At 34.7% G+C, this 15616-nt stretch overlaps 1 protein-coding gene across 1 annotated transcript in view; it reads right to left on the bottom strand.

The window, feature by feature from the left end:
• Nucleotides 1-15616, bottom strand: part of stx18 (syntaxin 18) — a 108072-nt gene that overhangs the window by 21173 nt on the left and 71283 nt on the right. The window contains exons 4-7 of the mRNA XM_039751476.1: nt 11608-11685; nt 11108-11174; nt 4484-4599; nt 4124-4215 (exon numbers count right to left, since the gene is read on the bottom strand). Of these exons, the coding sequence (XP_039607410.1) occupies nt 4124-4215; nt 4484-4599; nt 11108-11174; nt 11608-11685 (353 nt within the window). The remainder of the gene's footprint in view (nt 1-4123; nt 4216-4483; nt 4600-11107; nt 11175-11607; nt 11686-15616) is intronic.

Raw genomic sequence — 15616 nt, 5'->3', positions numbered from 1 at the left:
GTAAAATGTCTCAGTTTTCATGACAGGGTGCCTCTGCAGAATTCAGACTCCACATCTTACCTGATAAGAGGATCTATCATAGAGAAAGTAACAATCGGGATAGCTCTCAGTGGTATGAGCCAAATACAATTAGAAGACCTCTATTCCTTCCTTTAAAAACTTCAAACACACCTTAATTCAAACTTGTCTCTCATCAAGCTTACATCTCTCAAAACTGGCTGTAACTTCTACTGTACAGCAGACACCTAGTGCTGATAGGGTGTGGCTATAACAGAAGTTGGAGCAATCCCTTTACTTCAAGGGGCAACTTTGCTAGACTGGAAGGTTAGAAGACTCTGTATTGGAGATTGATAAGGGTTCCATTAGCCAAACTTTCCTAAAGGACAGTAAGTGCACAAGCAGATAAGAGAAACCATGTGTTTGTCTTGTTGAAAATGGCAACTAACCAATCACCAGTTGGTCAGAAGGCATCATTTTGTTAGCAACAGAGAACACTGTGTAAAAACCTCAAAAGGGAAATGCCAGTACCATCCACAACTAGAAGGTGCAAACACAGTGAAGAAGGAGAAAGAAAATGCATTGAAGATTCTTCCACATGTCCGAAGAAAAATAACCAGGAAAGGAGCAAAACATCGCTTACCTCAAACCATGAATACAACTACTGTACTATGATTCTGAGAACTATTAACTGTAATTTAATAGACAGGACAAAGCCAGCTAGTGTATTATGGTATTGGTGTCTATGTAACTGTAAGGTAATAACCTTGTGAAGGAGAAGTTGTGGCTATTATGAATTTCTCATCCTAAATACAGTAAGAAAGTACAGAGTAGCATCTCTCTCACACACACACACAAACCTACACACGCAGAAGTAAGTGTGGTTGGTGGTAACTCAGCACAGACTGGCTGTGAACAAATGAACAGCACAATGTCAACACAAGTAGATTAATAACTGGCTAAAGAACTTATCCATCTTAAACACATTGAATTGAATTGAAAACCAGAATTCATAAGTTATATACTTTTATTTATAAGAAAGAAAACAATCTGTCTAACCCAAGAAATTTAATTCATATGTTTGGTGTCTTTTTCTATGGGAAAGAAAAAGTCAATTAAGCCTTCATAATTTTATGTTTTATGATGTTTATTAATGTCTTTCGCCTACATATATCTATATACATATACATCAACTGTATATACAGTACATACCTGCATATATCCATCTTCTATAATCCTTATGTTATAAATAAATTATATTATTTAGTTTATTGCAACAAGTCTGTCTGTGTTATTTGTGAAAGTAATTCTATGACCACAACTGTCTAAACCACATCTAAACCACAACTGTGAAAGTGAAAGTATTAATGTAGACTTTCACCAATTTATGAACATTGTTCATCAGTTATACCAATTTCTTCATATTTCTGATGTCCCAGCTGGGCAGTGAAACAGAGATCCCAGAGTCAGCCTACATTTAACTTGACTCTTTGGGGTATCTTGCTGATTGTTTTAATTAATAACTAGCATTTCCAAAAGTAAAACTGGGTGGGGGTGGTCTGTCTCTTACTCTGGTGATGCTACACTAAAGAGTCTAGTGCCAATTATGAAAGTACTAATAAGCTATTGGCTAGATTCTTTACAGGTGAAGTTTTAATGCTGGACAGATGGGATATCTCAATGTGACCTTACCAAAAATTACGAAGTTAAACTCCTGTACATTAAGTGCTGGTGAATAAAAGTGATTCAGAATTTGATTAACACACATTCCATAGCAAATGTTCAGAGTAATCTTCTTATTAAACAAATTGGGTGCACTGCTGGAAAAGATAGATCTGCTGACTTTGACAGTCATGTGCTCTGTGATCATGTCACTTGGAGGGACGTCAACATTATTGTTTTTATTTTACATTTGGTTGCTAAACTCACACTTACTCAAGGGGCCAATTCAACAAGACAAACACATCTTTGGAAAACTGGAAGGACGACCAGAGTACCACGGTAGAAAACCCACACTGACAGAGAGGAAAACATGTAAACTCCACTCAGACAACTACTGGGCACTGGGTTAGAACAAATGGCAAACAATACAGACACACAGAACTTTTGTATCTTACTTAATCAAAAACAAAAATGTCAGCACTCTGAGCTAAAGCTCCTTTCAGGAGCACAGTTGGGCTCGCCAATACCACTGCCCCGTTCACAACTGCATAGCAGTTAAAATTAAAGGAATCAGGTAATTGCTGATGATCCATCATGATGTATATCCAAAAGTTAAAAAGAAAGAAACAATGATGTCCTCATCAAGAATAAAAGTGATGTCCTAACATCTTCACCCAATGTACGTCAAGTGATTCAGGACTTTTGCCCCTTCATCAAAGCCAGACATAAAGAATCAAAAATATTTGTTCTGTGCTATTTTAGCAGTGTCCTTTACAGTGCCTTGGCAAATTCATACAATTTGGATACCCTCTCATAATATTAAAAATGTTGAAAATACATACTGCATTTTAAAAGTGGCAACAAGTTTTACTCTGTGCCATTAAAATATATATATATATTCTTGTCTACATTGAAAAAGACATCAAAACTTGATTAAAACTAAAAAAAATGAGCTCTTTCTCTTAAGTAACAAGTATTTCCCTAGCATTTTTCTTGTGTGACTTACCTGGTAAACTGAAAAAACACTAGGATATAAGTTCAATCCACAACATCACATTTTTAAATGCAGCTCTTGACAAGTCACTTATATCTGCATGTGTGGAAAGTTTGCAAAATATGTAAATTTAATTTGACAGTAAATTAAAGAAGTCTGTAGATGATCTACCAGTGGTAAAACACTATAAAACTGTATTATTTTTAAGATATGTTGCTTTTTGGAAATGAGATATGATATGTCTCTTAATGTGGAATGGGGTGACGTTGGGATGCAATCAGTGAGCATACGTCATTTTCATTTAAATATACACTCAGTGGCCTCCTTATTAGTAAAACCCTATTTTGTCTCCTCAACAGACTGAATTCATTGAGGCATGAATGCAATAAGATGTTGGAAACATTCCTTAGAGAGCTTGGTCCATGCTGACTAGATAGCAAAATGCAGTCCCTGCTGAATTTTTGACTATACATAGACAGTGTGCTGTCTCCTGATCAATGTCATTCCAAAAGTGCTCTACTGGGTGGAGATGTGTAGACTGTTCAGGCCATTGGTGTAAACTGAAGTTACCGTCACATTAATCAAACTAACATGAGATAATGTGTGCTTTATGGCATGCCAAATTATCCTACTGGAAGCATCAATTTGAAACCGTGTAGTTTGTCAGCATAAAGGAATGTACAGGTTATCAACAATGTTTTGGTACGGTGTGGCACTCAAATGATGCTCAAGTTGGTTTAAAAGGCCTAATGTATTATAAGAAAATATTCCACTATTACACTACCACAACCAGTCTATATGCGATCCATGTATTCATGTTGTTTACACCAAAGTCTTACCATCTGCATAAATTGAGATTCTTTAGACTCACCAACATTTTTCCAATCATCTATCATCCAGTCATAGTAATCATTTACAACCTCATCTTCTTGTTCTTAGCCAGCTCAGAGTATTTTGCTGCTAATGTCTCTCCTGTTTTCAGTCCATCACAAGTTGAGCTTTTATAATAAGATGAATGAGTCTGGCTATCCTCTACATCCGAAAAACCTCTGAAGACTGCAGTACATGAATACCCTAGGATTACAGCTGCTTCTGAAATGCTCAGACCACCATGTCAGGCACCAACCATCACACTATATTCAAAATGGCTGTCATATGTATTTCCTTTTTACTTGTTTAGTCAGTCAACAACTAAACACCTTGACAGTGTCGGCAAGCTATATCTATTAAATTATAGCAGTATGATTTACCTGTTTGAAGGAGAAAACTGTTTGTGTTATCAACCAAGTATAAGTACTTAAGTGTCATCTTTATAAGAGAATGATTATTTTTCTATTTAAGAAATTTAGCAATAAAATAAAATACTCAACATGAAAGTATATTAATTGTATTTTCTGCAACAAAAAGTAATTTGTTCTTGCAAGATGGAGAAAAAATATGCATTTTCTAAAAACAACAATAATAAAGTACCATTTGAATTTCTTCAGGCGACAGTTCATCCTCCACTTTTCCATCTTCCCAAAGAGCAACATTATTGTCCTGGGTTTCTGCATTGCTTTTATCTGGAAACAAAAAGATATGGCAGCATCACCATTAATACTAGTTAACTAAAAGCTTTTAACTGACAACTCTAAACTGATCCTATGTGAGTGTAAGACAGAGAGGTGCATTATACAAACAGACTATAGATCCCTCAGCCCAAACCTACAAAAAAACGGATTTGAAAAAAAACACGAATAAGTGGATCTGTATTTTTTTATTTTTTAACTGAAAACATAAAGTGGTTGAATAGCAAGTAATTGCATTGCAAACATTAAGGAAGTCACTTACCAGTGCTTTCATCTTGAATAGCTTTTTCATCTACTTGTTCTGTTGAAGAAATCACTGGTGTCTTGGGAGGAGTGGAATCTACTAATTTATTTCTTTTCTCTGGTTCAAGTCTTGACCTATAATGAATAATTTGCTCATTATAATTACACAGATGAATTTAATGGCAATTAGAACAAAATAGTATCACAACATGTGTACATATCAAAATACTGTAATGCCAATGATCAGAAAATCATAATGGTATTTAATAAAAAAGGACATATACAACATTCACTTTTTAACCTCTTTTTTACCAAGGTCAGAGAGCCTGGGTTAACTTTAAATGAGGGCCGCCCAATCCATGTACAGTATCCTTGTAAGAGACTAATTTATATTTTAGCAATGACACGTGTAATAGTGGTCTGGGCAAACAACTTTGCTAATTTTCTGATTTATGATAATAATGTAAAAGGAACATTACCTTTCATATCTAAACATCCTACAGTATCTGATCTGCAACATAGACGAATGAAACTTTTGGCAAATTACTACTGGTCTGCCAGGCACTTGAATAACTTTATCCAGAAGGCCAGCCACCCCAAAGGATTTACCATGGACTCACTAGATAGACTAAGAAAATATGGTAGAAACTGAAATTGGAAAAAAAAATATAGACTATCCTGACCAATGCTGTCCATCATCTCCACAATTCAATATCCTTCTGCCAACAGCTCCCTCTATGATAGTGTTCTAACTACTGGGGCTCATTTTGACTACAACCATCAGTTTATATAATGCCTTCACCCACTGAGCTTGCCTTATTTCTAGTCAGTAATATCAATAATAATATCAAAAATATAGAGGTAGGGACAATATTTGTTTAGAAGCAGCATTTCTTAAATCAATGGTTCTCAATATGTATTCCTCAAAGGTCTCCCAATGATCCACAAGAATTTGAGAGAGCCCCCTGACATGATATTTCTCAATTTGTACTTTTGCAGCAGTTTTTACAAAGGTGCTTGTTTTTGAATGTATATTTATTAGCAAAATCACATATGACACTAGTGATATTAAATAACTTGTACTTTTAAAGCATAATAAAAAATTAAGAATCCATTTCAGAAACATCCTATGTGCTATTTTTAAATAAAAATTATTCTTATAAGTGCCTTAACTTCATAATCATTAAGTAAAATAAGCTGGTATTTTATAAGAAAAAATAATAACCAGTAATTACCAAAATACAGAATTTGTCACTGCAAATATTTTTGATAAAAACAAAAGCTGCACAATGCTTAAGTATTACTTTTTAAATTATGCATAAAACTATTATGTAGGTATTTCTGAAAAAAAAAAGTACAATGCCAAATTAATAACTGGATACATTTATTTATAACTTAATTACAAAAGCTACTGGAGTGGAAATACAAATGTGCTTTCTATCCAAATACAAGCAAGTGGAAAAGTTGTCTCGGCAGTCAGGTATTCCACAGAAGAGAGGCCTGCCCCAAGACCTGTGCAGCTTTAAAAAGCAAGGAGAGCAGTAGCAGTGGTGAGTGTCGACTAGCATCTCCACAACAAGACTGTCAAATCTTTAGCTGGTATCAAGCTAAAACAATCAAATTCCTTTCAGCAGAGTGGCATGACACCATCTTTTAACTTTTTTTGATTGGTGTTATTAAGAGCCACTGGTTTCCACTCTAACTATAGGTTAGTAGCAGCAATGTGCTGTGCTGTGCTGTGATGACTAATATTAGGCATAATTAATTTCCAATTCAGTTTCTTTTATTTTTGCCTTATACTCTGATCTTTTTGTAACTGTTAAATGAATTGATTTCTGCAATCTCCTTCTTTTACTGTACCTTCTTGTCAAACCAAGTATTGGGTCACTACAATATATCACATGCAGTGTGCAATGACAGTTACGTTTTTAAAAAGAGCTTGTTTAAAATTTGCTTCATATATATTGTATTTGAATATAATTTATATGGATTACATTTATATCTGCCATTAAAATGCATCTCTCCAGTGTTCATTTGCTGTAAACCCCCTTACTGCTCTAGGCATCTACTGTTGTGTAGCGTAGCTACTATAATACCATGCAGAACTTTTTATCTGATTTGCACCTTGCTCCTCTTTTTGTATTCTGCCTGTTGTCTGGCCCCAAGTCACACCACCATCATCCCTGTTCACTCTCCATTTTAAACTCTCCAGGGGTTTCTTCTTTTTTTAAACAAATTTTTGTATTGAAATGCAAAGCAAATATTTTAATTCACCACAGTTTCTGCACCACTGCAAAGTATAATGACAACACTAACCTTCTTTTCTTTGCAAACAATAATTGCCCTGACTGCATGCCATTTTAACCCAGCTCACTACCTTCCTTCATATTTCACCCAATTACACTGCCACCCGCTTTCTCTCTCAGTGTCTTTTGTAGATTATCCTGAATTTCATGGCTGGCAGCTCTCCATGGTGCTTTCTGCCTCCTTCACCAGATTCAACTGTTGCACAAACGCCATTCTCTATGTGAGAGACATCCCTGCAGTAGTTTGATTTTTAGTGATTTGTGTATTTTCCTGTTATTTTATGATTACTTTCATTCAACCTGCGGGCACCCTTAATTTTTACTGAAGCCTCCCAGTGGGCCACAAGCCCCCTTGTTAAGAATCTCTGTATTAAATGAAAACTGTACACATTATTGTGTGTATAATATTGAGTCAGGCATTCTATCTATCGATCGATCGATCGCTGTGCCACCAGGTAATTCAGTGTCACTGATTCTGTTTGATCTACCAAAAAAAAAAAATGTAATAATTACTTTTACTCACTTAACATTAATCATTGATTGGTAGTGTGATATGCAGGAGGATAACCTGAGAGTGGCCGTCATAGGGTTGCAAACACACAAAGAAGGAAAAAAAAAATTAATTTCAGGAACTGAGCTGCTGTGGCACACGCCAATTCCATAAAAGTGATCGACAATGCTGCACAATATTTTTCCCCATCTAACTGTGCTCATTTTACCAAGGAGAGACAGACCCCAACAAAACACTTTTCTAATCGAGCTTGATTTATGAAGACAGAAACCCACCCTCTCTTCAAATGTCACCACTGGATCATCAAAGAGCTTAAAAAAATAAAACTGGGTCTCAAGGCCACAAAGTCTGAAAAACACTGCTCTAAGATAAACACTGTAATCCAGCGAGACAATGAAATTGTTATTCCAAAACTGTTGAAAAAGAAAATGCACCAGTTGCTACATTTGATGACATGCTTGTCTTATTTTAACTTCGTAAACACTAATGAAATAGTCTGCAGCCAGACCCTTTTGGACTGACTGATGGAAATTGTAGTCCCCATGTCGACATTTGAATAAGATTGCTTAATATATATTAAATACCTTTCTTACTGGATCAGTTGCACAAAAATTAAATATGCTCACAGCCTTAGTGCCTGGCAAGCTTTCGCTAAATGCATCTTCTTTGACTTTCACTTCTGCAGACGGCCTTCATTTGCATAAACTGGCATGCCCCATTTTTCCGTGCAATCACTGTGAGCGCTGTGGCAAAATGGAGCATGTGATGCATTAGAATGTTCCACTCTCTACAGCATTATTTACGTATAACAAATCAACAAATAAAAACGTGCTGGCTAATTTCCTTTTTTGTTTATCATCAAATTTCAATTAAATCATTTAAAGCATTTTTGAGATACTGGGGTATTTAGTTTTTCTATTGTAGAGGATTTTTTTACCCCATACCAAAATGTGTAGTTTCTTAGTGCATGCACACTGCCCTAAATATATCATCCTGACAAATTTCAGTTAAGTTTTAGTTAAATAGTGCTTCTGTTGGTGGGTTGCTAAGTGAGTGAGTCAACTTTGCATTATATATATATAAATAGATTTGTGTTCATGACACAATTAGTTTTCAATATGCCATTCCTGGGGTATAGCAGGACCGTGGCTCTGAATGAATGGCCAGTTTTTTAAATAATCCATTTGGCCATGTCAGTCTCTGTGGGTGCGATTGTGCAGCCGCGGGAAGTTAATGAAGTAATTGGGGTGAGTCGCACCTACATGTGAGGGTGCGATCATTCTCAGTTGCTTAATCGGCTTCCTGCGGTGCGTGATTGAGGCGCTGTGCCCATGGAGCCATGTAAGTATGGGCCAGCACAGAAAGGAATGAGAAGGAAATCAAGAGGGAGAGGAAAGGCTTGGAGAGCGAGAGTGTGGCATTGGGGCAGTAAAAGAGTGGACGAGCCAGCCAGCTGAATGAGGGAGGTCAGCGCGGTCAGGGGTTCAGTATGGAGCAAAGGATCTGCGCTCAAGGGACGGATTGCGCCCACTGACTATGTGGAGGAGTGGGTTTCATCGAGGTGGCATCCTCCCAACTGATCCGAGGGACGTCTGCGTGTGTGAGAAGGAAGACAGGAGAACAACTGACCCTGAGTGGTCTGGCAGACGCCGGCGGAGGCAGCCAAGACAGGGATCAGTAGCGTGAGGACTGCGGCGGTTGAAGTCTCTTCAGCTGAGCAAGTCTTGTTTGAGATGGAGAGACCAGGAAGGAGCTATGCTTGGCTGGTTTGCCCTAATGTCTGCTGCAGGTTTTTTTTCTTGTGTTTAGCCTGGTTTTTTCACTGGTTTTTATAGATTTATTTGAACATTTTAGAGCAAGGCACTTTAGTTTGGACACTGTTTTAATTTGTTTGGTTTTGGTTTTTAATAAAAGCACTTCCACCATCCCCTTCTTCAGTTTGATTTGTCCCCATCAGACCAGCTCATCCAGTTACATTACCGACGGTGTTGGGATGGAGAGGATCCCAAAAAGGAAGAGGGAGCATGAAGCTGGACCCGCACCAGCACAATGCTGTTTTTGTGATTAACAAGGACACTGTAGTGTTCCTTAACAGGAAATTTCTGCAGGTATGTTTTGAGTCATTTTAGCTTGGGCATGTTGTGGATTTCTTTTAATTGAATGTTCTGAGGTCTCCCTGCAAAAGGTGTATATACTGTATATATTTAATAATTCAATAGATGTATTGGAGAGCAGCAAGTGAACTCTTTGTTCCACTAGAGCCACTTTAGCGAAAGCCATTGCTAAGCTTACAGAGAAATATTGTAGATAAGGAAAACTGCTCAAAAGAAGTAAATCATACTACAGACTACATAAAGTTACTAGAAAAGTTAGAAACTTAAAGTACACAACTGATCACATGATTCAAGCTATGCCATCTTTAAGGTGAAACTAAAAGAAATTCTTTATTCTATAATAGCTATACTGGTTATATACTGGATATGTGGATGTGTATAAAGATACAGAATAAAAATTACTTAAAAACAATCTCCTTCAGAGGCTCCACATGCAATTTCTGACTAAGCGAACAGGTGGCTAGGATGGGTCTCTCACTCTTTTGAGGTAAATACTGAGGCTATGTCCAGACTGCTATGTTTTCAGTTAAAAATGGCACTGTTGAATGAAAACAATCTCTGTTCATACTAGTGTTTTACAAAAGTATCTCCATCCACAGTAAAACAACTGAAAACACACTGGGCATGCACGCATTGAGTGGGAAAATCCTTGAAAAGAAGGTGTTGTGAAAAATTCAGAGCCCCAAAAAATTTGATTCTCTTGTGCTTTTTGTGCTTTCAAAACTATTTGTATGCCAAATATAGAAAAAGAAAGAAATTCTTAATAAAGCCACAGCCAATTGCCCCAGCATCACGTCAATGCACTAACCACAGTTGAAAGTTATAGTCTTTGAAATTGGCATGGTAGTTGGCCTAATTATAAGTAAAAACACTGCAAATGTTAAAGTGACAATTAAAAAAAAAAAGGTATCAGCTCTATTTTCATTCGTGAGAGGACTGACTTCAGGTAGTCCACAGAAATCAATGAGCAAGTGTACCTACAGTATATCTTCACTGTACTACTGGTGAGCTTAGCTGCTTTCTACACCCGTCCACTATGGTAGTCCCTTGTTATTAATTTTGCAGTGGAAAGCACCCCTTCTTACTAAATGGATCAAGTTTAATTAAGTAACATTGATAAGAGCCTGTGAAATTCGTTTTTTACAATCTTATTCAAACTGTAAAAAACTCAATTTAGATAAATACAGGTAAAGCAACACAAGTGGAAAGCAACTTTTCTATACCTACTATGTTAGAATACAGTTTTCTTTCATGGAGGGGTGACCATTTAGGGAATGACATATTGTTAAGAGCAGGACTCAATCAAGGAAAGGCTACATAATAAGCACCGGCAAGTAAGAGTGCACTTACTCACTCATTAACTTTGCAACACCAAGCTGCCATTTTCAGACCTATATGGCGCTGGAGAGCATTTTCAAGAAACCAATTTTTGAATGCTGAGAATGTTATGGTAGTGTGTACTAAAGACAAAAACAGGGACTAAAATCTGTGCTTTTTATCGAAAAAATAGTAGTGTGGACAGGGTGTGAGTCATACATTTTGTATTTGTATTTGAGAATTAAAAGTGTTTAAGTCGTATATTTCCTGGTTCTGATAATCTAAGTCAGGGAGGCACACTATCACTAGAGATACAAACATAAATATAACATTATAACATCACTTTATAATTATGCAATGGGAAAAACAGAACAAATGAAAGAAATACTACTTACAATCTCTTTTTATCCACAACTCTCTTAACTCTGATAGCACGTTGTTCTGAATATAGTTTGCAGACACCTGTAAAAGTTCAAATCTAATTCACCAATATAACTATTGATCGTCAAATTAGTGCATGAAATTATATATAATTATATACTTTAGCAAGTCAAGAGAAAAATACATGCTCTTATTCATGATATTCACTAATATTTACTAAAAAAAACATGAATATGTTTGTTTTAAATTGATCAAGATAGTGTACATCTTTTTCAGAAGAACACAGGAAAATCTCATATGCCTATTTTCAGAAACTATAAATAATATGATTAGATCACAGCTGATACATCTTACCTGTCTGAAGTTTACATATTAAACTATCAAAACAGGAAAAACTAATACTGTGTAGAGTCACTCTTTTATCCACCTATTTTCTAAACTTGCCTTCATATTATGTTTATATAACAAACCTAAATATAACCCAAAATAAAAAAGGAAATAAAAATATAATTACTTTTTAGGTACATTTCTGTAAGGTCCAGAACAGCTCCTTGATGTTCTTTAGTTTGAGCAGATAAGGCATTTTTAGAAGCTAAACAGGGAAAATGGGAAGGAAGGAAGCAAAATATTACAGAAGTGAAAAACTGTCTGTCTATCCCTCCATTTATCCATCCACTTTCTGAATCTACTTTCTTCTTTATATTGTCAAAGAAAGCCAAGCAGCATTATCAAGCATAGGGCAAATCTTTTGTCAGTATTAAAGCACATTCAAACACTCACTCCAACTCATTCATATTCAGTATACATGAAGATGTCCATTACAATTCTTGTCTTTGAAATTTGGGAGGACACTGGAGCACCTGGAGAAAACTTACAAGGTCACAGGAAGAATCTACAAGCTTCACTTGGTGATCAGGATGGGGGTTTAACTTAGATCCTTAGAGATGTGAGGCAGCAAAACTTTCTAGTAGACCACTTATCTTTTATTATGCACTGATAATTAAATACAAAATTGTGAATGTAAACATCCACAGTAGATTCAGATGAAAACAGTTGGTGAACAGCTACTTTAAACAAAGTCTATATAGGAATGGCTTAGGGAAAACTCTGGGAATGTCCTTGAGTTGCACAGCCAGAGCCAAGATTTGAACCTAATCAAACATCAATGGAGAGACCTGAAAGTAGCTGTCCACTGACAGTCTTCATCCACTTCGGCAAAGCTTAAGAGGATTTGCAGAGAAAAATGGCAGAAAATTCCCAAATCCAGGTGAGAAAAGCTTGTCACGTCAAATCTAAGAAAGATAACAAGCTATAATTGCTACCAAAGATGCTTCAACTAAATAAAGAGTAAAGGGTCTGAATACATGTGTCATTGTGATATTTCAGTTTTTTATTTTTAATAAACAGCAAATATTTCTAAAATCCTGTTTTTGATTATCATTGTGGAGTACTGTTGCTTGATGTGGAAGGAAAATGATTTCAATTACTTAAGCACACAGCAAGATGTGAAAAAAGTGAAGGGGTCTGAATACTTTCCGGATCAACTATAATTTTTTTCCTTTGGTATGGAAATAAGAGGTGTACCTTTTCTGGTATTTTCAATCAGTTTCCATGTTTCTCCATACATTTTGAGTCTCATTGTATGTAAACAAAATGGATCCTTAAAATTAGACATATATCAGTGCAAAATTCTTATAACTACCAAAATGCACAGTGATATTATTTTAATCACAATATGAGGACAAACAGCTAACATTTCAAGAAATATGCAAAAGTAACGTTTAACAAAAATTTGTTTAGCAATGTCAAGAGAAAAAAGTGAACCATCACAACCTTTTACATTTTAAAGCCTGAATTATTGTTCTAATCTGACTTAGTATGTTTATATTCATTTTTATGCTTACTAATGTTCTAAGATGTGTTTGATATTTAAAAACAGTGGTTAATACATTTCAAAATGCTTCATACAAACACCTGCATAGTAGATTATATGACTTCAATTCATAGCAATAAGGGCTAAGGATGTATAAAAGCTGATATTGATATGTACATTATGCATGGGTGAAAGACAATTTTCTTGCAATGTTAAATGACAAAGATGTTTATCAGCAAGCTTAATCTAACATGTGTAATATATTTTCATTTATTAATTTTTAGAAAGGTGATAGTTGTCTGCCTTAACCTCTTTTTTATTTGTTTGAGTACTGTCTATTCTATATTTCAAAAAACTGAAATGTGAGTTATGCTTTACAGTCATTTAGGCTGAAACACTTAGATAAAGTTTGTCCCTGGCAAAGGTCACTGAAGAGTTTTAACAGTTTTGTTTTCCACAGTTGAAATGGCCATAAACAACTGACATATACATGATATACTGTAAATGTTGAAGAGTAGAACATAAAAATGCATAGAAACATAATTTTTCCACATAGCAAATATGTCAGGTTAAAATCTAGATGCTAATGATACTAGTTCAATATTCAGTTTTACTCTTTTGATGCTTAATAATAAAAGCGAAACAAAAATAAACAAAGATTAGATATCATATATCTATTCACATTCTTTTAAACATCACTACATTATCTGAAAAAGGTTACTCAGAATTTTTATAAGCAAAGCTCATAATAACTAACAGCAAAAGTTCTTGTCAGGTCTTTGACTTAACAGTGTATTTGTTTGCAAATGGTTTCACCACTAAGTCTAGTCTAGTTCTGATGGTGGATGACAACCACCAGATGGCAACCTTGTTCAACAGAATGAGCTGTCATTTATGGAAGGCAACTTCCATTACAATGAATCAAGTATCGCCTGACTTTTATATCTTTAAGTAAATATTAGAAGTTAAAAAACAGTATATATAGTATTTTACAGAACATTTATTTATTGCTTTACAAACTGTAAAACTGTAGATAGTACAGTAGTTTTAATATCTGTCATCAAATTAATTCCGCCAGGTTTTAATTCAGCCCCACTGATTACAAAAGACATTAGAAAACTATATTACATGTAGAAGACAGCAGAGGTGGAAAAGTACTAAAAAACTGTATAAGTAGATTGGCAAAAATTTACTTAAAGTAAAAAAGTATGCTCTGAAAAAAAATATTCAAGTAAAAGTACAATTTAGTTAACCTAAATTAGTAAATATCCTCAAATATCTATGCTGTGCTCTGTAAAGCATAAGCTGAATATAAGAACAATAAAATACATTTTATTATTTTATTTATCAAAAGACATATGTGTGATTATTACATACACTCATAGTAAATGTATAGTAGGCAAGTAATCAGAATCATTGCTAAATATCTTTTGAAATTGAGTTGTGTAGTTAGCAGTTATAACCCATCAACTGAAACAGTACAGTAGGATATACAAGAAATGAAAGCAGTGTTTACACCCAAACAGAGAAAAGCTTTTTAATCTTGTTGACATTACACAACTACAATCTGTAAAACACCAACATATACCGTATATGCAAATTTTTAAACTCATATGCTTATTTTTTGGGCCACACTCTCTCTAAAACATTGAAGTGTTGACAAACAATGTTATGTTATATTAAAAAGCAATGTGCAATTCATGTTACTATAGTAAACAAATATACATTAATTTAACTGTTAAATTACGCAAATCATTCCATCATCAAACAAAGGTCAGAAGCATAGATGACTGTACTGTTTACATCAGTAAAATTAATTCAGTATACTTGTACAATTAAAATTCTAACAGGATTATCATTAGATTAAACTATTTTAATTAGAGGAGAGTACTTGGCTATGATGTTTATATTGGATTTGTAGCCATTAAATTTAACAAAATATAAAACTTCAATAAGCAATTTATAAAATTCCCCTTTTATTTAAAGACCCGTTCATTAATAATACTACAACATAAGTGTTTAGTGTTAAGAGTTTTATATTTTTTAATATAGTATGAGACAAAATAAATAAGGTGGATTAGAAATTTTACAGAATAACGGGTACTACAATATTTTCATATTACAGAATCATTGAGTCAATGGCAATACAACAACTATACATAAAGCATATTTGCACGTTAAAACATTTAAAACTGCTTAAAGTGTAATAATATCTTTGAAACATTTATATCTTTAAATGTGTACCAGTTTCTACTATTAATATATTGAGTTTATTTAATGCATTTTGTATTAGTTTTTTTTAACTAGTAATTCCTAATGTCTGAGATACTGTATAATTATAAATATGAATGAAAAGCCATTCTCATTATGCCATACTTACCTCTTACAGTTTTAAACTCTATGATACACACAGAGAGAAATGAATAATGCAGTTTAAACCCCCTTGCATTTAAACTGTCAACTACTTTGTCAAAAGTTATATTTTGCAGTACACTGCACTTGATAGCTATAATAGCTGAACTTGATAGATGTCAGTGGGTTATAAGAGGAACATAAGGCTCCTTAGATAGTTCCTTTTCAAAATGGTAGTGGACTGTCAGTCAGTCAGTCATTGTCCAACCCGTTATATCCTAACACAGGGTTACGGGGG

Source organism: Polypterus senegalus, chromosome 4, assembly GCF_016835505.1.
Source record: "Polypterus senegalus isolate Bchr_013 chromosome 4, ASM1683550v1, whole genome shotgun sequence".
NCBI lineage: Eukaryota > Metazoa > Chordata > Cladistia > Polypteriformes > Polypteridae > Polypterus > Polypterus senegalus.
The sequence above is the reverse complement of the archived record's forward strand: the minus strand, read 5'-3'. Positions and strand labels throughout refer to the sequence as shown.